At 35.2% G+C, this 22,746-nt stretch overlaps 2 protein-coding genes across 3 annotated transcripts in view; both read right to left on the bottom strand.

Moving 5' to 3' along the window:
- The window catches only part of LOC137951496 (agamous-like MADS-box protein MADS2), a 30,238-nt gene extending 22,209 nt beyond the window's left edge, over positions 1–8,029 (bottom strand). For both annotated transcript variants that reach the window (XM_068798186.1, XM_068798187.1), the window contains exon 1: positions 7,574–8,029. In XM_068798186.1, coding sequence (XP_068654287.1) covers positions 7,574–7,758 — 185 coding nt within the window. In that variant the 5' untranslated portion in view covers positions 7,759–8,029. The remainder of the gene's footprint in view (positions 1–7,573) is intronic.
- A 7,466-nt stretch (positions 8,030–15,495) lies between these two features.
- Positions 15,496–21,650, bottom strand: LOC137952030 (pentatricopeptide repeat-containing protein At1g07590, mitochondrial-like). The gene is made up of 3 exons (XM_068799088.1): positions 21,032–21,650; positions 17,793–18,345; positions 15,496–16,896 (listed from the first exon to the last, which is right to left on the bottom strand). Exons 1-3 carry the CDS (start codon positions 21,344–21,346, stop codon positions 16,199–16,201), a joined length of 1,566 nt encoding a protein of 521 aa, XP_068655189.1. The 5' UTR covers positions 21,347–21,650; the 3' UTR covers positions 15,496–16,198.
- Positions 21,651–22,746: the final 1,096 nt, after the last annotated feature.

The following is a 22,746-nucleotide window of genomic DNA, read 5'->3' as shown; positions in this document are numbered from 1 at the left end:
TATCAATATGGTAGTTTTATTATAATTGGACTCTACTACCTTGCTCTATTATAAATACATGTTCATGTGCTCTGATTACAACAAGTTATTGAAGTCAATGAAGTATTTTTCTTTTCCATAAATTCAACATGGTATCAGAGCAGGTTCTGTGAGTTGACTTGGTCAACTCACAGAGGTAATGTGATCCTTTTCTCTAAACCCTAAACCCTAAGTCTAGGTTCGTAGTTATTTTTTTCAGTCCCTATACTCATAGTTTTATTTGTATTTTTTTACCTCTATACAGAGTTTTTCATATTCCAAATTATATATTGACGAAAATAAATTTGAATCTACTTTCCAAAGAAAAATTATTTGTTCCAATAGGAGTATCTATAGAGAGATGTCGATATTTGAATGAGCAAAGGTCAGATTGCAAAAAGGTTCAAGCAGCAGTAGCAATCTTCAGATTCCGAGATATTTTTTGCTATTAAGAACTAGACTTTATATGGAGAAATATATATCAAAATAAATATCTGAAAGTCTATTATTTTACCTATTCAATCAATTTTTTATCTGAGTTATCTACAAAGAGAAATCGATATTTGAAGCAACAAAGGTCAGATAGAAAAAGAGGTACGAGCAGCAACAGAAAACGTCAACTTTCGAGGTATTTTATATTATCAAGAAAGAGACTTTATATGGAGAATTATATATCAACAGAAAGATAAGTAAGTCTATTTTCTTACCTATTCAACCAATTCTCGGTATGATTTTTTTATAAAGAGATATTGTTCTTGGAAGAGTCAATGGTCATTCTAGAAAAAAAGGAGAAACAATACTTGGTTAAGCCAGATGATAGAGACTGAAATCTATCAGATTATTCATCTTCGGATAATTATATTTTTTGAAGAGAAGTTATACTTGGATGAAATGTATTTAAATCTACTTTAATTATGAGAAAATTTCATGCTAATCTGGAAATATTCGCATTGGAAGAATCAAAGGTCATGCTGGTATTCTGTTACATTGAAAATCCGAATTTAAGCCGATTGTTTTGTGTTACTTTTTGAGTTGATATATCAGAAAAATATCTCACTTCTCCCTGGTTTGTGGGCTTATTTATACATCTCTGTTATTTGGGCGTATTGCTTCATCTATGATATTTGGTTCAAGTTGGGATCACTCCCATTATGACTCCTACCACTTGAGAGTCGTTGTCTTGTGGAGGGACACGGTGGTGGACACTTCAGAGCAATACTAATAGACACACTACCGATAAAAGACGAAGTGTCCCCTACATCCAGTATTAGGACTGGAGTATGAAGCAATGGCTTATTGGCTAGGAGTGATTTTTACTCTCACTTATATTATGCCAGCAGGGCCTCATGGAAGGACGCAATAGCGTGAGGGGGAATGTTGGAAGATGAAGGCATATTGGAAGATGTGTCATTTTATACAAAAATATTTTATACATCATTTATAGCAAGCTGGGAGTTCATGTTGTTCTCTCACCTCCAGCTTGAGGGGGAGTGTTGGAAGATAAGCTCAAGCCCACACAACAAAGGAAGACCCACATATCTAAGATTATTATAAGATTGGTCACACGACAAAGGAAGGCCCAAAAGATGGGCCCAAGCCCATAAGAGTAGGACCCACAATGATTACCATGAACTGACATCCTTATCACATCAGTTGGAAGATCAAGAAGGACTCACAAAAATATCTTATCTTATGGTCATGTCAAAGAAGAGTTTTAGTTTGAATTATGTTTGTCTTTTATCAATATTGAGTTATTTAATTATGTTAGGACTTATCTTTAAGTGTTAGAGTTTGGGTGTAATTGGGACAAGGGTAGTTTTATTGTAATTGGACTCTACGACCTTGCTCTATTATAAATAGAGGTTCATGTACTCTGATTACAACAAGTTTTTGAAGTCAATGAAGTATTTTTCTTTTCCATAAATTCAACATGGTATTAGAACAGGTTCTTTGAGTTGACTTGGTCAACTCACGGAGGTAATGTGATCCTTTTCCCTAAACCCTAAACCCTAAGTCTAGGTTCGTAGTTATTTTTTTCAGTCCCTATACTCGTAGTTTTATTTGCATTTTTTTTCGCTATACGGAGTTTTTCATATTCCAAATTATATATTGACAGAAATAAATTTGAGTCTACTTTCCAAAGATAAGTATTTGTTCCAATCAGAGTTATCTATAGAGAGATGCCGATATTTGAATGAGCAAAGGTCAGATTGCAAAAAGGTTTGAGCAACAGTAGCAATCTTCAGATTCTGAGGTATTTTTTGCTATCAAGAACTTGACTTTATATGGAGAAATATATATCGAAAGAAATATCTGTAAGTCTATTCTTTTACCTATTCAATCAATTTTTATCTGAGTTATCTACAAAGAGAAATCGATATTTGAAACAGCAAAGGTCAAATTGAAAAAGTGGTTCGAGCGGCAGAAGAAAACCTCAACTTCTGAGGTATTTTATGCTATCAAGAAAGAGACTTTATATGGAGAATTATATATCAACAGAAAGATAAGTAAGTCTATTTTCTTACCTATTCAACCAATTATCGGTATGATTTTTTATGAAGAGATATTGTTCTTGGAAGAGTCGATGGTGATTCTAGAAAAAAAGGAGAAACAATACTTAGTTCGGCCAGATGATAGAGACCGAAATCTATCAGATTATTTATCTTCGGATAATTATATTTTTTGAAGAGAATTTATACTTGGATGAAATGTATTTAAGTCTACTTTAATAATTAAAAATTTTCATATTAATCTGATCTATATTTAAAGAAATATTCGCATTGGAAGAATCAATGGTCCTGCTGGTAGTATGTTACATTGAAAATCCGAATTTAAGCCGATTGTTTTGTGTCACTTTTTGAGTTGATATATAAAAAAAAATCTCACTTCTCCCTCGTTTGAGGGCTTATTTATACATCTCTATTATTTGGGCCTATTGCTACATCTATGATATTTGGTTCAAGCTGGGATCACTCCCATTATGACTCCTACCACTTGAGAGTCGTTGTCTTGTGGAGGGACACGGTGGTGGACACTTCAGAGAAATGCCTATAGACACACCTCCGATAAAAGATGGAGTGTGCCCTACATTCATTATTAGGACTGGAGTATGAAGCAATGACTTATTGGCTAGGAGTGATTTTTACTCTCACTTATATTATGCCAGTAGGGCCTCATGGAAGGACGCAACAGCGTGAGGGGGAATGTTGGAAGATGAAGACATATTGGAAGATGTGTCATTTTATACAAAAATGTTCTATACATCATTTATAGCAAGCTGGGAGTTCATGTTGTTCTCTCACCCCCAGCTTGAGGGGGAGTGTTGGAAGATAAGCTCAAGCCTACACGACCAAGGAAGACCCGTATATTTAAGATTATTATAAGATGGGTCACACGACCAAGGAAGGCCCACAAATGGGCCCAAACCCATAAGAAGTAGGACCCACAATGATTACCATGAGCTGACATCCTTATCACATCAGTTGGAAGATAAAGAAGGACTCACAAAAATATCTTATCTTATGGTCACGTCAAAGAAAAGTTTTAGTTTGAGTTATGTTTGTCTTTTCTCTATATTGAGTTATTTAATTATATTAGGACTTATATTTAAGTGTTAGAGTTTGGGTGTAATTGGGACAAGAGTAGTTTTATTGTAATTGGACTCTACTACTTTCCTCTATTATAAATAGAGGTTCATGTACTCTGATTACAACAAGTTATTGAAGTCAATTAAGTATTTTTTTTTTCCATAAATTCAACAGGCATAAATATAAAATTATGTTTCCTATCATCAACTTTTAGAATTTATTATTTCTTTCATGTTCTTGTATAAACAACAACAAAATAAAGTTATAAAGAAATTAATTAATGTTGAGCAATACCACAAGCCTCAATAATATTAATAGATGTCAACCAAGTCCACAATAATATTACAATAGTATTCTTAGGTGGTTAACAAATAAGTCCATTAGACCTACCTCATATTCACAAAAATCACTGATTTCTACTAATGTAGCCTAAACATGGTAACTTTTTTCAAGGGCGTTGCATCTCAGGTGGCAAAAAAACTGAAACATCTGGTCAAGATGCTCCCATGGGCAACCGTTTTCTTCTCTATTCTAGAAAAGTTCAACATCCACACAAATGCTTAACTTTTTTAATCCCTAGAGGTACCCCTAATACACTTGTTTGAAGTGTTCTATTTCTAGAAAACAAAATAATATAGGGCATAAGCACCATCTCAACTTGAAAACTACGGTTTCGACTAAACCTAATCGTACAAGGGTAAAATGCATCAACATTCACGAAAACAACATTTATGATATTGATCTTATTTTATATGCGAGACCATATAGTTATTGGAATGAAAAAAAAACAAGAAATAAAAATGAGAATACAATTAATTTTTTGGAGGATACATAAATATTGAAGAGCATGTATGAACGAGTCTCACGTGACTCTCATAGCAAAAAGTCTCACAAAGCCAAAATTATTATGGTAGAGTCTTATGAGAGTCTCACTTGACTCTGACAACACAAAGTCTCACAAAGCCAGAATTATTATGGTGGAGTCTTACAGGAGTCTCACAAAAGATTCTTAGTTAAATGCCTTTTAGTTATGTTTGTCTTTTATTTATGTTCAGTTGTTCAATTGCTCTAAGACTTATCTTTTAGTGTTTAATTTAAAGTGTAACTGGGACAAAGGTAGTTTAATTATAATTGGATATTACTTGTTAACTCTATTATAAATAGAGGCTCATTGTACTCAAATTACATCAAATCAATGATTTTTTTCACTTTTCTAAAAATTCAACAGTAAAATAAAAATTGTATATGAATTGCACTAAAGGAACAAGAAACATTCCTATAACATCTACAACAGATTGTCTAACATTAATTAATGGCACTCTAATTTTCAATAACTATCAAATAAATTTAAAATATAGAATCAATTAGTTATGAAAGATTTGATGCAATTAAACAACTTATTTGGACCAAAGCACTTTAAGTTTTTTACTTTTATCCATCATTTCTTGAAAAAAAAATTGATAAGAGTTTCAAATGAATTTTAATATATGTTTCTTAGAAGTTTAAAAAACATTTTTTGAAGTACTAAAAAAATTTCATGTAGTTTAGAAATTGTTCCATTTGGAAGTTTGATAGAAGCTTCCAACAATCAAAAGTAGGCTAAGTATGGGTGAAAAACATTGAAAAACACTCTGAGCCGCCTTTCAAGATGGCATTGGAAAAGTAGAAAGATCCGATCCTTCCAGAGCTTGAGCGAGAATCCCGGACCCAGTTCTCCACGATTGCTTGTCAATCATGTTTTACCAAGTCAGCTTATAAAGTAAGCAACAGCTAGATTGAACTCAAGCACAGGGGTAATCTCCGCATAAACATGAATTTATTTTAAATTTGTACCGTGGCTTCTTTATCAGCAGATGAGCTAAAGCCTTGGTGTACGCATTCAATGTGAACATGCCTAGGCATATGCAATGCAGCAATAGTGAGGAGAGAGCTTTATTCCTACTGCAAATACGGAGGAGCATTGACATGCAAAATTTTCCTGGCAGAACTGAAATTCGCATACTATCGCATGAAAGAGAAAACTTAGAACAGTGTGAAAGAGTAAGCTCGGAGTTTGAAGATATGCACAGCACGGGCAAGCAGGATGAGTGAAACAAACTACTAATCTTGCGGCAAAACTTTCTTTCCGTTTGTGCTGCACTAGTAGACCTTAGCTCTTATTCATGCAGCATGTGTTGTAGAAATGACGTGCAAATTTTAGACTAAAGGCAACTTTCCCCATAGGATTTCATAGCCTATACAAACAAATTGAATAATAACACATAGAAGTAATTGAGATATCAAGTTGCTGCACCTAATGCCCTTAGGCATTAACATCATTGAACAGTGCTCTTTATTTCTACTGTAAATCATATATATAGTTTATGCAAACTTACTTATTAGGAAATGGGATAGTAATTACAAACAAGGAACATTTCAGAATATCTATACGAACATCAACCACTTTAAGATCTTTCATATTTCATAAAACAGCAAAAGATTTAGAATTTTTTTCCCATCATTGAAATCCTCAGTTACATATGCATGACACTAAAATGCTCTAAGCAAACACTAATAATAGTATAGGATCTTACAGAACTTGTCGTGCAAGTTGACTGAAGTTACTGTACTTGTGGCACTGTTTATATGGCCGTATACATCCAGCTAGATCTTGTTCCAGTCAAGTTGACTTGCTGGAATAGAAGTTTTCAGTTACTTTGGATTATAAAGCAAATATATATATATATATATATGGATACTTGGACAATCGAAAATCTAGTCGGAAGTAGATGATTTTCAAGGAGTTTGAGCAAATTGCCACCTCGGTAGAGGTCACTATAAATTAACAAAAATCTTATAGGCTTGATGTTATAGAGTTTGTTAATGCAGTGCAGTGTCAACTTGATCATCATCACCTACAACCAAGAAATATTTCTGAAGACAAACTAATCTTAAAGAATGAAGGTCAGAATGAAAACGTACCCATCATTGGATCACAACTTGAGCTTTAATGAGTGCTAGACTTGGAACTAAATTCCCAAATTTTGATGGTACGAAATCCTATAAAGGTTGAAGCTTTTTTTCCCATCCTACATTTTCTTTCATCTAATTCATTTGAAAGGTAATTTTGATCCAGCTCCAACATGAATTGAAACTCATAGGTATTGCTTGATGTACTTATTTTGGGCAAGGACAATCACCTGTGAACTTCCACAATAACTTTTGCTTGTGTACTTGCACTCAGATTTACAGAATTTCAGTCTAGTCCAGCCAACAGCTATGCACTAAAATCGTCAATAGTTAGAACCAGGAAACCAACGCGGAATTTCCATTTCATACCTCGATGTTCTCAACGCTTAGTTTTTAAAATAGAGACATCAAACCCTAAATGACAGAAAAAGAGAAAAAAAGGAGATCCTAAAGAGATCAAAGCTCAAGAATCGATATCACTAACTAGTACAACACCGCTTAGAAAAGAGAAGAAACCATGTACACAACCAACTCATGAGTCCGTTCCTTTCCGCTCAAAAAAACCCATTAAGCATGGGACTGAAAAGGCCAAAAACTGAAGGTTAAAACAAAGAGAAAGAAATCCACGCAAAGCATGGCAAAGTAGCATGGCATGCGGCTCTAATCACAGTTATCACTGAAAAATAAAAAAGAGAAGCTCAAAATGATGAAATCACAGTTACTGATCCATAGTTAAGATATAAATTCTTAACCATCAAAATTAACTCCAAAATGGAGGAGTTTCATAAATGAAACCTAGTCAGCATCCACTACCAGTCGAACAGACTTCGCAAACGCAGAAAGCACCAATACTAGGACGTACAACACAAAAGCCAGAAAAGAAAAAAAAAAAAAAAATCAATCTACGGACTAAGAAACCGTAAGGGACATGGCGCATAAGGAAAAAAATATCTACAACAATAAGAGACCTCTTCATAAACGAATCAAAAAGCAAGATCAATACTCATAATAAAGCTTACTTGGAAGAGCTGCAGAACTCGAAGAGCTTCCCTCGGTTGGAGAAGACGATGAGCGCGACTTCGGCATCGCAGAGAACGGAGAGCTCGTAAGCTTTCTTCAACAAACCATTCCGCCGCTTGGCAAAAGTGACCTGACGATTTATCTTGTTTTCAATACGCTTCAGCTCAACTTTTCCTCTTCCCATCTCTCTCTCTCTCTCTATCTCTGTAGATTATCCTCTCAACCTCTCTTTCTGGAAGATCCTTCTCTCTCCCTTCCCCCCGCTCTTATTGTAAGACGGAAGAACCGAAACTGGTTTTTCTTCCCGTTTGTTGGAGGCCTACTGTGGAGACGAAGTGAAATAACTGGACGAAAGCGAACTAATTTCTCTCAGTGATTTCCTGAATTCATATTTGAGGGTGAGAGGAAGGGAAGGGTAGAGTCTGGCTCGACGCGGATAGAACCAAAAGGAACGATGTAGGTGACAGAATAAAAGTCTGAGAAAAGGTCTAGAGTTCATGGTATTTTTATATTCATTTTGTAGATTTAATCAAATATTATAATCTTTTTCCACGCGACGTCTATCGCCAAACCTTAAAAAGTTTAAAACATTCGACTTTTGCCCAAACTACGTGTCAGATTTAGGCTGCCCCCCTCGACTGAGTTGCTTTCCTTTAGACCATAATACCCCTCATCTAATCCTAAATGACAAATATATAATGGAATTTTTTTATAAAACTTTTATTTATTCTTTTTACTCCACATCAATCTATAAAACTAAAAATTACATAATTAAATAATTCGACCATTATTATTCTAAAAATTATTTAATTAAAAAATAATTTGATAATTATCTTTTTTGAAATAAATATTAAAATATATTTTTTAAAAAAAATCTTTCTAAAAAAATAAAAGAAAAGAAGAATCCAAAGAATTTCTTCTTGTACCACACGCAAAGTGGAGAGGGTATTAAAGTAACTGAACAAAAAAAGTGCCAGCGTCCAAAAGGAAGGTGCTGACGTAATCTCTGCAGTAGTCCCGCTAAATCAGACGACACACTGCCGGTCAAAACGTCTCCAAGTCAAGTGAGGTGTCGTGTGCCGGTTGGCTGGCACGCCATATCCACTAGACGCTCAGGTGATGCGGGTTTTCAGCGGCGACTGGGTCCAGAACCACGCGTCGTGTGCACGGTGAGGGGTGGCGTCATCCCTGGTCCCAACCCCCAAGGCCTATTAAGCTTTCGGCCATCGTGGTACTGTTCACGTGACGCATGTACGGGGCTAGTTCGGGGGAACAGCCATTAACTGCTCCGACCGAAAGGCCCATGGGCTAGCTGAGCAAGGACAGGCTCGACCGTAGGGACCAGTCGCATGTTAAGCTTCCATTTTCCTGCTAATTTCTTTGCTCCGTGTCTCTCTCTAGCCTTCATATTATTTTACTTTTTCATCCAATTTTTTCTAATATAATATCATGAAATAATTAATTATACGATTAAATAAATAAATATAAAAATATAATATGAGCGACTTTTCTATAGTCATATTAATAAATAAATTTATTGTTGAAGATAAAAAAATCCCTGTGCAAAATATTAAAATCGACCTTGACTATTTAATCACTTATCTTCGCGTAATTTAAATTATTTATTAAATATTTCAGAATTATTTCTAATATAGACATAATATTATAATTAATTTTCTATAACATCATTTATGCAAGAAAATCAATTAAAATAATACAAAAATTTAATAGATTCAAACAAGGAATCGGATTATCAGAGGATTAGGGAGCCCATAAAATTCTAAAAACAGGCTAGAAATAAAAGGTTGAGATCAACTTGTATAAAATGCGGTGGAGAATTTTAGTACCGATATATTTCTATAATTAGCTTTCGCCTTAAATGGAAATATTTACTTGAATAAGATAGTCTACAAATAGGGAGGTGCAATCTCATTGTTCTAAATGAATGTTATATCCAATGGGCCATGCAACCAACAAATTATGCTCGGTGGAAATCAATTGAAATAAGTAACATAAAACAAAAAAAGAAATTTATATGGAATATTCTAGCCCAGAAGAGGGCCCTACCTTAGAGTGTCTTGCCATAAATAAGAGATTGGTCACAGCTAATAAAATGCCATTGTCTCATCCCCTAAATCCCTAAGAAGGAAATGTAAGGGAATAATTTTCTTCCTTCTCAACATCATTTGGATCATTAAACCAGCCACCTTCATCTTATCACAAGAACCACTTGAAAAAGACATATAATTATATGCACAAAAGGGTAAGAATTATATCATTCTAATATGAAATAAAATCATTAAAAGATAATTAATTACACAATCCTTAAAAAAAGACATTTGAACAATGTTTTATCTCAAATATTCATTCACTCAAATGAAAATCTATTGAATTACCTTAATATATTATCAGATAATCGATTAATCAAATACGAAATAGGTAATCGGGTAAAGCAGCTAGCCGATCGAATACCAAATCGGGTAAGATTTTTTGTTCTGATTTTATTATACTTAATGGCATGAATTTGAAAATCGAGTAAACAAATAAAACCTAGTTGGAAGGGTGATTAGGCAATGTTTCCTGTATTGTCATTATATAATACTAAGCTGATATGGTGCTCATAGATGAGATATATAGATGTGGTACCTGATACTAAGACAGGCAACCCTGGCCTCAACAAAAGCCCTAACTTTCATGGTTACCACCCATGGGAGCAGACAATATGGAGGATATGTTACTGATCTGCCAAGGTGCTAAAGATAGAAAGATTTCATTTCAGTGAAGGTACTCACCAATTGGCAAGGCTCAGTTAAGCCAATTTTCAACAGTCCTCAAGCTTTCAAACAGCTTATTCCTTACCATTTCATGGAAGCCTAAGCCTCTAAGAGGATAACTAAGGGAGATGCTCCAGCATCAGAGTGGATCCCTCGCTGCTAAAGACTGGTTATACTTGCCAATGCAAAAGAAGGAATACTTTCGGAGAATTGACCCTACAGCCTATTGGCTTTAAGATCTCCAAGAGTCCTTCAACAGAAAATGAAATTGACTGGTGCAGAAAGCTTTTATGAAGTTGGGTGAGAAGTAACTATCAAAATTTAATACACTTTAATGAATGAGGTCCTTATGGAGCTTTCATGTTTACCTCATGGGATGGGTCTTTTTACTGCTGGACTAGCTGTTTTTATTATCTAGGAAATGGTGGAGAAATCTGTTGTTTGATGAGGTTTTCGACTTGCAGGTGGTTACAGTGAGGAGACAGGAAGATAAATGTCTCCATGTCCAATCACTCCAACAACGGAAGAAAACTAACCTTTTTGTCTCATATATTGAAGGGGAGGGGATTTTGGTTGGGTAGTGGAGGATTTGTATGGTGGAGGTCGAGTTTCCAGAAGAATGATGGCAGTAGATTAGGTCTTAATAATGATTTCATCTCTCAAAAACAAAGTCTTAAAGACGCTTTAGAGAAGAACCAGGCAAACCAGGCCCCCACAGAAACGTGTCATGTTCTTGGAAATTTGTTTCTTATTCTTTAGTTATTCTGTGAGGCAGATTTGCATGGTCCCCTCCCTCTCAAATCACAAGAGACGCTGCAATGATAGAAGATAAATACAATAAAAGGTGGACGAAAACGAGTACATGTCAACTTGTGTAAAGGGGACCAGTTTTTTTTTTTAATTTTAAAGTTTGTTCTGTGCAGTAGAAGAAGTGAGTATTGCCTGGACAAGATTCAAGTTCTCTCTGTCGCAGACGAAACCTTCAAACAGTAATTATGAAGTGAAAGAAATGGGGGTAGAGAGTACTGTGCAATGAACGAATACAGGCTGTGATTTCTTGTACAAAAGGCAGAAAACAAACCATTTATCCTCTTAAAACCCATTAATGAGAGAATTACGAAAATCATTAAGAAAGATACTGAAGGGGAAACGAATATGAAAAAGAGCATTTACTAGACAAAGTCTTATCAACAATAACGGGAAGTACTAGGAGGGCAACTAGAGATATTAAGGAATTAACCATTCAAGAAAATTTCTCAGCTATCAAGTACAAATAAACTGCTTCAATGGCACTAGAATCTCAGGATTTACAAACAAAAGATCGTGTTTATATCAGAAGATAGCCAAATGCTGTTCTTTACCCACCTGTGTATGTTCTTTTTGTTTTTCCCGACTTCAGAGCTATTAAAGTGTTAAAAGATTCAAAACAAAAGAGAGTGTTGACCAAGCACCGGTATGGAAAACCAAGCTTCTACAGCTCAGTAATGGTGATCCAAAATCCGGTACAAGATCCGAGACATCTGCTCGAAATATAGAAATATGATAGCAACGTATCGTTTCCTTACTAGGAGGGCATTAACGATCCTTCAAGTCACTCAAACTAGTGAACCACTGCAAGTACAACAGTAGCTCATATGGTCTCTTTTCATTAAACGATCAAGAACAGCAAGATCACTCCCTCATTCACCAGTAAAATCCTTCAACATCAGAATCACAACAATCATGATATGTGCTCACTAAGCAAGCCAAACGCTAGCTGCAATCAGACCCAATACAGCTAACCTATCTTAAACTTCACACAAGAGTTGTTCATGAAGATATATATGTGAGCTGCGGCTTTTGCAAACTGCTTCAACCCACCATTATTAGCCACTAAAGCAAATCTTTAGTTGGAATTAATACTACATTGGGGAATTTGATGGATGCACACGGTTGAAATCACCGGAGACAAAGATGGCATGCAGCAGAAGAAGGCCACAGTGGTGGGGGAAGAGAATTTTGCTTACAGTGATTGATAGCAGCGGCTGCTCCTAACAGGAAGCTGCAAAATGTGGCTACATCAATGATAGGTGGAGGATTGAGGAAGATGACCTTTTCTTCAACCATACAAGATAAATCTTGTAAGAGCTCGTTTAGAAAGTGTTTTTTTCAGGGAGAAGTAACCAAAATTTTAAGGAAAAGAAGGGGAAAGTTTTTGTTCTGGGTATCATATTGATAGTTCCTTGGGGTAAAATGAACACATCATTTGACACGAACTGGCCTTGTGGGTAGGGAAAGGATGAAAAAATCTCTCATATGGTGTTGACATGGTTTCCATTATTTTCTTACAGACAGGAGGCTCAGAATGAATACCATTTAATATTGGTGGGGTTAGCCTGAACTTGAAATGAAGTGAAGAATTCAATTTATCTTAAATGAATTGATTCAACTTCAACTCATCCTTGGGTGTTAGTGTAGACGAGTTCAAGTACATTGGAAAATAGATTCCAGTATTAGTGCCCCCAAATGAAAAGTATGATATAAATAAGATAATGAGTAACCTTTTATATTATACTTAAATATAACATATACCTAAACAAATAATTAACCAAAATAAACATGGTTACTACACTTATAAGTGATTTAACTTATAGTATTAGAATATATTAATATCATAATTAATGAAAAAATATATTATATTAATTAATTATTATAGTTTATTATAAATTAATACAATAAATACATGTGACTAGAATAAATTATTAAAAATAAAAATAACATAAGCGAATGTAATAAATAAATAAATTATTTTTTAATAACATAAGATATGTTTTAACATTAAAAACCACTAATTTAATACAATAAAAAAATTAATATATATATATATATATATATATATATATATATATATATATATATATATATTTATCAATAACATAATATATATTTTTATGTATTATTAATTAATAATATATTGTCACAAAATTTAAAATCATTAGTTTAATTAATTATAACAATGGGATAATTAAACCAAAACAATTTATCAAATATTTATTTTAAAAATATTTTAATTATGACTATTCAATCACTAATTTAATATAGTAATTATAAAATGAATATATTAAATAAGTAAAAATAATTATTTTATAAATAAAAAATATAAATTTTTATTCTTATTACAATGGTTTAATTTTTCCTTAACTTAGGAAAAATTAAACCATCGTCCTCCTCACGGCACATGTCGTCTTCCTCAGCGGCGGGAGACCACGGCGACGGAGGCGGCGTTCCGACGGTACGTCGGGAGAAGAGAGGGAGGCCGAGAGATAAGAGAAGTTGGGAGGTCGAGGCTCTACGACAGAGGCTCGCCGGGAGAAGAGGAAAAAATATTTTGGCCGAAGGATCGCAAGGGGAGGAGGGGAAGGAGCAACACATGCTTCAATGGATAGATTCGCAAAATAGGTCGGAATCCAAATTACCCGATTTTTGCCTGAAAGAATGAATTGACATGATTCACTTGAAGTGTAATTCATTCTACACTTACCCCTTAATCTGATGACCTAAGTAATACGGGAATAATTTATCTCACTTCATGTTTCATCTCATTCATCTGGGATGTATTCTGAAAGTGCTAAGGAAATACGAGAGAATTTCAAGAATTTGTGGGCTTAAGGTACATTAACGGCTAAATATATAGATTGAGAGAGGAAGCTCGAGAGCACGATAACGATGAAAAAGGAAGACGTGAAGATAAGAGAGTGAGTTGTCGTCGTTTCGAAGATGATATCAATGGACAAACAGAAGAGATAAAGTGTTTCTACAAATGTTCTTGATGTTATCGGCATATTATCCCCAACAGCACTGAAGGGACTGAAAGCTATTCTCTGATAAATTCTTGATTGAAACATCCTGCATCTGCTCTTTCAAAACAAATACATTCCTCCATGGTGGAGAAGAAAACTTTCTGACTAATCGCGATTAATGCTGACTGAATCTTTCTGGGTGTCTAATCAGTATGAAGGAAGTGAGTCTTGGGGCATGGTGGTACTGTCTTGTAAACCATATCTAGAGCATGAGAGGATTGACATAACAGTAGTGACAGCATTGTGATTGTGTCCATTAAAGTGCTCCATGTACAGGGTCGGTGCCTGGGCGACATTAATCTGGTGGACTTTTCGCTTTCAGAGAGGGGATTAATCTTACTGTCTGCGACCAGCAAAGGCAACAATGGCAGCAGATTCAGATTGCAAAAATGCAATGGAAGAAATAAGCTCAAAATTGGTTGCAACAACTTCTGAAGCTCTGTGAATTTTCATTTTCGGTTGACCCTCAGAAGATTTAGAATTTATGTCTCCCTCCTGCTCATTGATAGGAGCAGAATTCCATTGATAGGAGGGTCATTTTACGTGTTTATGAAATATATATCACTAGTGGTTGTTTCTTACTTGATTATCCTCAACTTTTCAATTATCGTTTTATAATAAATATAAATGGGTACAAAACCCTAACGTTGTCTCCATATTAATTTCCATTCTATAATTGATCACAAGTAGGAAATTTATTTTATTTTTTTATATTTATGTAAATATGGAAGAGGGAGTATTAGCACCTAAACCCTAAGGATTTGTTTGGAACGCCAAAAAAAGAAAAAAAATAAGAATTTAACTTTTATTATTCCCAAACATAGTTAGTAAAAATGAGAATTTGATCAATATCTAGTGTTTCACTAATTTGATCGAGGCCAACTCAAAAGGGCAATTTAGTTCGAGGAAACGAAACAATTTGTTTCAATTTACACAATGATGATTTATTAGTACCTTCAAATTTTGATATATTTTGACACATACATGATACATAACATTTACCGATAAAAATATTACCTCCGATTTTAACCGATTTTAGTGAGTGGGAAATGTTCTTTTCTTTTCTTTTCTCCTTTCTCTTTATTTTATTTTTCTAAACCAATGGGAAGTTATTGCAATAATAGAATAATTCTTTCATTTCTCTCAGCCTTGCAAAGTGTCATTTTCATTCCAAGAGGAAAAATTTTAAACAAAATCCTAAAAAAAACCTATTCTCCTCCCTTCTCTTCCCTCCTCTTCCTTCCTTTGCTTTTCTTCCCATGTCACAAATTTTAAATTCAAAGAGCACAAGAAATCTGGAGTGGCTGTCTTCAATAAATAAATATGAATTTTATACATTGGTAGAGAATTCCATGACATGTATCCTACCCATGCAATTTCATACACTAAACCACCCTTCAGAAATAGATTTTGATTCATTCTGAGGCCAAGGATTAAAAAAAAGGCTCATTACTGTGATGCTTATACCAAGGGCCAGAAATATCAAGGAATTGAAGCTCAACCATATGCAGGCAGACAACCAATTAGGAACATAAGAGGGTCCATTTGGAAAATCAAGCTAAATCCCTCCTATCGACCAGTCCTAAATGCATAACCATGGTCATAGAGATTGGCAAATACTAAGACTTCTTCTTGAGACAGGTTGCATACACATACACGAGAAATGCTTCAACTGAAAGCTCATGGATGAATCTCAAAAAACTTAACAAGTTGCAAATTAAACATCAGTCTGCCGTTTTGGAAGATGTGAAAATGCATCAATTCTGTTTGAGCAACACTTCTCTTCATCAACTAGATTCCAGACTCTGAGATTCAATATCATCCATGCCGACCCAACATATGGCAGCAGCTCCTCTTCATAATTCATCATTTAGTACCATATTAGCTTCAGTAGCTAACCTTCTTTAACTTTTCTCAAACATACAAATGAGCAACCACAACTGGCTCCATCGTTTTTTTTAAGTTAAAAAAGCCATCCAAAGTTGATAGCAATTGAAAAGGTGCGGTTACATCAAGTCTTGAACTCCTCTACAAGCCTGAGTAGACTGTAAGTTTCAGCATCAGGCCTCACCCCCCTCAAAATCATATTCTTCAGAAAATCTGGGCAATAAACCTTAGCTTTCAGATAAGCCTTCAAGAGAGTATTATACACAAAAGTATACCGGCTAAAACTTGATTCCCTCAATTCCTGGAACAACTTGTTTGCATTTTCAACATCACCCATATCAGCAAATATTTCAACAAGTAAAAGTGTGGTTTCCATCCACGGTGTTGATCTCCTAACCCAAGTGCTTGTGGTCTGATCTGATCCGATCTGAAGTGTCTTTAGAGCTTCTTCTACCAAACCTGCTTTCAAACAGCCAAGAGCCAGGTTCCTATATGTAATGGTGTTTGCCTTGCAGCCATTAGTCTCCATTTCCTTAAACAGCTCTGATGCTTTATCTACAAACCCATGTCTACAATATACAGATATAATAGAGTTGAATTGCTCTGTCCGCTTCAACCTTTTTTTGGACTTCATCTCCAACCATAATTCCTCAGCTCGGTCTAGCTGTCCAATCCTTCCAAAGGCTTCGATTGCCAGAACAAAGCTTTTATATCTTACAAATGGAAAGTTTTGTATGGTATGCCAAGTCTCCTCTAATTTCCTTTGTTTCCCCAAATACCCATACAATATGAGTAGGACGTCAAATGTTGACCAGTTACTGCCTGAAGCACAAGATTTCGTCTTAGTAATAATTTCAAGAGATACTACAACTTTGTGTTGGAGACTTAACATCATTGATAAGAAGGAAACTATAAAAAGGGGAATAAATGATAAGAGTATTTTTTCTTTAACAGGGTGACACAGTACTCGCAATCTGTTGGGTATCAAGACAGACTTGCAAATGAAGAGTGGCACCACTAACCAATACGAAAAGAAATATCCACAGAGAAGGGATAATCTTAAACACTCAATGTGTCAATCAAATTCAGATGTAAACCATTTGTGTGCATGTCAAGGCCACTAGGTGGTTTAATTGAATAGTCTTATAGTTACTTGAAACTTTCTCAGAGTATGAACCCTCTTCACTATAAAACCATTTCAGAAACCGAAAGGAGAGATTTTCTAAAAATTTTTGAAAATTCCAGAAACTTATACGAGACATTTTGGAAACACTTCCAAAATTTATACTAAACTCCGAGCTGAAATATGCTTGAAACTTATATGGTAGTATTTCACAACTAACTACATTTCATAACTATTTTAAAGAAACTTTTATCTTTAACTATTTCTTAAATGTTCTGTAGTATACATGAGAGTGTTTCTTACTTAATTCCTCTTCCTAAAATTCATATCCTTAGCCTAAGATTTTCCAGATGTTTCCAAGAAGTTTCCTACAAAATTATCTCTAACTTCCATGTCTCTCTTTTAATCTTGGTATTTATGCATGGTCTCTCCAATTTTGCCATCATACACACATGGTCAAACCTATCCACTTGGTGGGTCCAAGGTTGCTTTCAGATACTTGACACTATTTTTTATAGAATATCTTCCTCCAGTAAAAAGCCTTCTCAAAACGTACTTCACAATATTTCCTTAGAAAGGGAAAAAAGTCACTTACCTGTTTTGCACTTCTCCACTTCCTCAACATAAGCCTCAGATACAGCATATAACCTTGCAACCGCATGCGCAGTTGCTAGAATGCAAAAAGTTATCTCACTGGGCTCTACTTTTGCTCTCTTCATTTCATTAAAAACTTTTGATAATCCTTCAATGTTATGGTCATCTGCTTCTATTTTCAACAGAATATTGTATGTTGATGGGTGTGGAGTTACTTTGTCAGCCTTCATTTGAGTAAGAATTTTTGGGATAGCTTTTCTGCGACCAGGAGATGAATGGAGAATTATTAATCTGTTAAATGCCAAGTAAGATATAGGAAACCCCAACTCTCTCATCTTCTTCATATACTCTAGTGACAATCTGATCAAACCCTTATCCAAGCAGGCCAGCACAAGATTGTTGTAGAGTAATTCATTTTGGAAGTCATGAGGGATATGAGTAAACAGAGTTTCTCCTTGTGATATGCCATGAATCTTAGAGGTGAACTCTAGGAGATAAGAGTAATCGAGTTCTTTTAGCTTGTAAGGCCTCTCTCTGATCACCCACTCCATGACCTGTCAAAAAAAAAAAAAAAAAAAGTAAAAGCTATTAGCTCCTTGGATACTCAATAAATTTGTCAAATAGAAAGCGGCAATAGACATTTAAAGTCCTCAAAAAAAAAAAAAAAAAAAAAAAGGGAGACAATAGACACTTAAAGTGGCCTGACAATTTGTGGCACTCAAAACTATGCACACCAAATAAACTGAAGTAGTTAAAAACCTAAACATTTTTTTGGAGCAGTGAGAAATAATATTTAATTAAGATATTAGAAAAAGTACAGAACTCCCCATGGGAAGAGGAAAACCAAAAAGAATTTGTCAAAACTTCAACACACTTTCATTCTTTTAGGGGGCTTCCACATAGAAAGATTTGATCAAACCACAACAGAAACAGCTACAACCACCACTTGAGCCACAAATATTGCCATAAGAGAACTAAGCCAGACTAGTGGTCAATGTTAGAGTTATCTTGTCAAGCATTCCACAGGTGGATGTCCAATTTAATGCGGATTAACCCTGCCCAAAATATACCTTGAGCAGTGAGATCTGATGGATTTGAAAACCATGAGGCTGGTCATGGAGTTCTAATTTGGGAAAGAAATAAGTCATTTGCCTGTTCAATCAAGGGTTTAACACCAATCTTTTAGTGTCCTCAAAAACACTTAAAACTAAAACCTTGTATATGCTTTTTCTCAGAACACATTACTTGATATAGTAAATTAGAAAATGGAAAATGCAAAAGATGATTACGTTATGTCAACTTTGTTGTTTTGAGAAGGCGGAATTTCATGAAAGAAAAATGAATCAACAATGGCTGCCAACAAGCCAGAAGCCACCAAACAAACAAAACTATGTTATAAATCTCAGGAATATTAATAACTATACTAGGTTGTGAATTTCCATTCTAGTGTCCTGACACCAAAGACATAGCTGAATGAAGCATGTGAGACCACTCAATCTCTGTAGAGGTTGAAATGTCTTCAATTTGAATGAACTGTTGATCAATTTGCCAAGTGTAACCCTTGAATCTGCCTCCACAATAACCGGGTCAGAAAAAATACATCTTGTAACATGATGAGGCCATGAAGTGGAGCACGGACCTCAGTATTGGTAGAATCAATATCACCTAAGAGATCAAAATGAAATAGAACAGTGTGACCCTCATGTGGTCAGGGTTCTCAGAAGAGCTCCCGTTGAGCAGCAAGGGACCAACAGGGGGAGGGCACCAAGCTGTCAAAGTCTCAGGATTATGCTTACTGCAACACGCAGTTGTTCTCCCATTTCTTGTATAAGAGCAACAGTTATTTCTTTAAAATATTACACAAGCTTTGATCATTGCAGAATCATATGAATGGTACTTTCAATTATATCCCCCATTGTGCTTGTTTTTGCAGTGCAATCATATTGCTCAAGCCAAAGACACCATGGGACAGCAGCAATCATAAACTGTCGGTCTATCCCAATTTAGGGAGCTGTAGACTGCTGTTTAGGTCCAGCAGAATGGCAGGCAAACAGTAATGTTTCCAAATTGTCTTCAAAAGGAGGTCCTAGTTTCACTAGTAATGGACCAAAGGAGGTGTGGTGGATTGATTCCTCCTCACTGTTGCAGAACTTGCAATTTGTTTTGGCAGATTGCCTGCCTCTCCTTCACAATTGGTCATGGATGAGAAGTTTTCTTTTTGTCAAGCACCACAAGAATATATTGACTCTTTGAGGTGGTGATTTGACTCCAGGCAATAGAGGGGGAGGAGTTCACGGCTGGAGACTTCTTAGCAATCAGATTATAACATGGCACGATGGTGAAGGACCCAGAATTTGATGCTGTCCAAATGAGCCAGTCATCACCTGAAACTCCGTTATAGAACTTGTCCAGCTTACTAATAAGGAGATCGGCTTCTAAAATTTCGTGATCAAATAAAGGCATTCTCAAATTGAGATTTCCGATACCACCGTCAGAAGAATTGTAAACCTGATTCACTATACTAGAAAGGTCCATAGCCTAGCCAATCTGTAGATCATAGTGAATTCAACAGCAATTGGCTGATTATCCAACCAGAGATCTTCCCAGAATCTGTTTCTATATCATTTGGTTACGTGAACTTGACACTCAAGGCTAGTCCTCAGACTTGTCTGTGTGAAGCTTAAGGCAGATAAGAAACTTTCCATTTTCCAGTACAGACCTATGTGTTAGAGATAGAGATAAACATAGTGATAGATATAAAGAAAATGGCTTCTGAATTGAATACAAACCAAGATACAGGAATTGGGTGGCATACGTAAAACAAACCAATCCGCGAGCTCCGATCAAAGCTAAAACTGAACTCTCCCTTCCGAAAGATCACTCATACTCACTAGCCAAACAATCTAAATGGACCTGGTTATTTTTATTTTTCATTTTCTTAACTTTTAACTGAATTTTTCGCCTGGAAGTGCTGTTGTATACTCAGACCTGTCTAAAAAACGCATAATGGCATAAATCAAATTGAAGCCATTCACACAATGAACAGAATGATGAATACAAGTTACAAAAAAAACTTCATAATTAAGGTACAAAATAATTTTAAAAAATTACTGCAAAACTAGGATAAACAAAAATACACGAATCACATTTATTGGAAAACCATGCAACTATGAACGCAAAATATCATTAAAGTCAACAAAGCAGTACATACGAAAAATCACTGGAACCAATTTATTGGACCTCTAGTGCTCGTTTGTTCATCTTCAGCTTCCTCAAGCGATTAATGGTGTGGAAGATCTCGCCTCGATGAATTGGGAACCCATCCGCCATCCAGCTTTGGAAGGCAGAGATAATTGACTGTGTTCTTGGGAGGTGCTTAATGCGAGAAGATAATGAGATAGACTGGTCTGTCATCTGAGGTTCTTCTGAAGAAACATTGATATCTGAGGAGCAGAGAGATGAAAACATGCTGTCTGGAGAGTGCAATATGGAACCTCTATTATCATGATAGATTGCAGAAAAAGCCCTTCTATGCAAAATTCGGATCACTTGCATTGCTCACTCTAAAAGAGACTGAATAAAATAATCATCCTCCTAACAAGAAGTAAAGACTGCACCAAAATTCTCTTGTTCCAGAGAGGGGCCATTGCCATCATTGATACGTTACAATGCTCAAAGTTGGTCTTTAATTATAGTATCTTCAAATGGCCATTTAAAAGGAGTGTTCTAAAACTACAACAGAACTGCTAATTCTACTAAGGTTACAGGAGAACAGGTTTCACATAGTTCTGCCAATTCCTCAGATAATGAGAAGATCAACTAATAACTCATAAGCCTTACTTCAAAGGAGAAACAACTATGGCACATAATGCCAGCATGTAACTTCCAAAGCAGTAGAAATTATAAAAAAACCTCCTAGTTTTAGTACAATCTTAATCAGGAGATTCTTAGACCAACTGCATCACCAGGAAACCTGACAAAAATTAAAAAGGCATTTTAGTCGTTGAGACAGGAAAAATGTAATAGAAGTGAAATTACTGATTGCCTCAGATGGATAAGATCACAAACCAAACAACATGGAGCAGGAAAGACTCAAGTAAAGAGTCTATTAAGATTGCAAAGGTGACATGCCATTTCAAACAAGAGACAACAAGATAAAGACTGATAAGAACAAAATAATAAAATATTACTATTTTTTTCATTATTACTAACATAAGCACTTGTATCAACATGCATTTCTCAAAGACATGTAAACACAAAACTGGAGTGGAAAAAAGATTCCTTTTTTTAACATGTTATCACAAACTTGTTTTTATCGAATAAACACATTTAGGTGGATCATGAACCACATTACCCAGTTACCTGACATGGTAAACAAACAGAAACGGAATACATTTGACCCATCTGTACAGAAAACAGAAATAAAATAACCCTTAGAAATTCCTTAGATTACCTGTTCACAGCCTACCAATTCATGCACAGCAAAAATAAGAGTCAACAAACAGTAAACTGATAAAGAGAAAAAGTAAAAAAACAAACAAACAAAATAATAATAGAATGTCATCTCAAGTAATCAAACTCTGACAATGCTATAGTAAACAAGAGATAACTTACTTTGCGTTTGCAAGAAAAGCACATATAAAGTAAGAGTGGGTGTCAGAAACAACTTTTAAACTAGAAACATATGAAATTTATCCATAAAATTCATATGTTTTCAATCAGATGGAAGATCGCCCATGAACGCAAACTAATGATAGTCCAACTTTCACATAAAAGACCTTAAAATTTTCACATAAAAGACAACCCAAGTAAGAACGCTAAATGGAAACTGAAATTAAAAAATCAAAGAAATTGCTCCAGATGCTATTGGAAGATCTCTAGAAGCCCTTGGATCAGAATATACAGATTAGAGGTCCAAAAACGAAGGCACGCATGGGGAAAGAGATGTGATAACA

The sequence above is a fragment of the Aristolochia californica genome, unplaced genomic scaffold, assembly GCF_029961685.1.
Source record: "Aristolochia californica isolate CCGP_79_NKW_82.1479 unplaced genomic scaffold, dmAriCali1.0.hap1 SCAF_15, whole genome shotgun sequence".
NCBI classification, from domain to species: Eukaryota; Viridiplantae; Streptophyta; class Magnoliopsida; order Piperales; family Aristolochiaceae; genus Aristolochia; species Aristolochia californica.
Note: the sequence above shows the minus strand (reverse complement) of the source record. Positions and strands in the feature narration are given on the sequence as shown.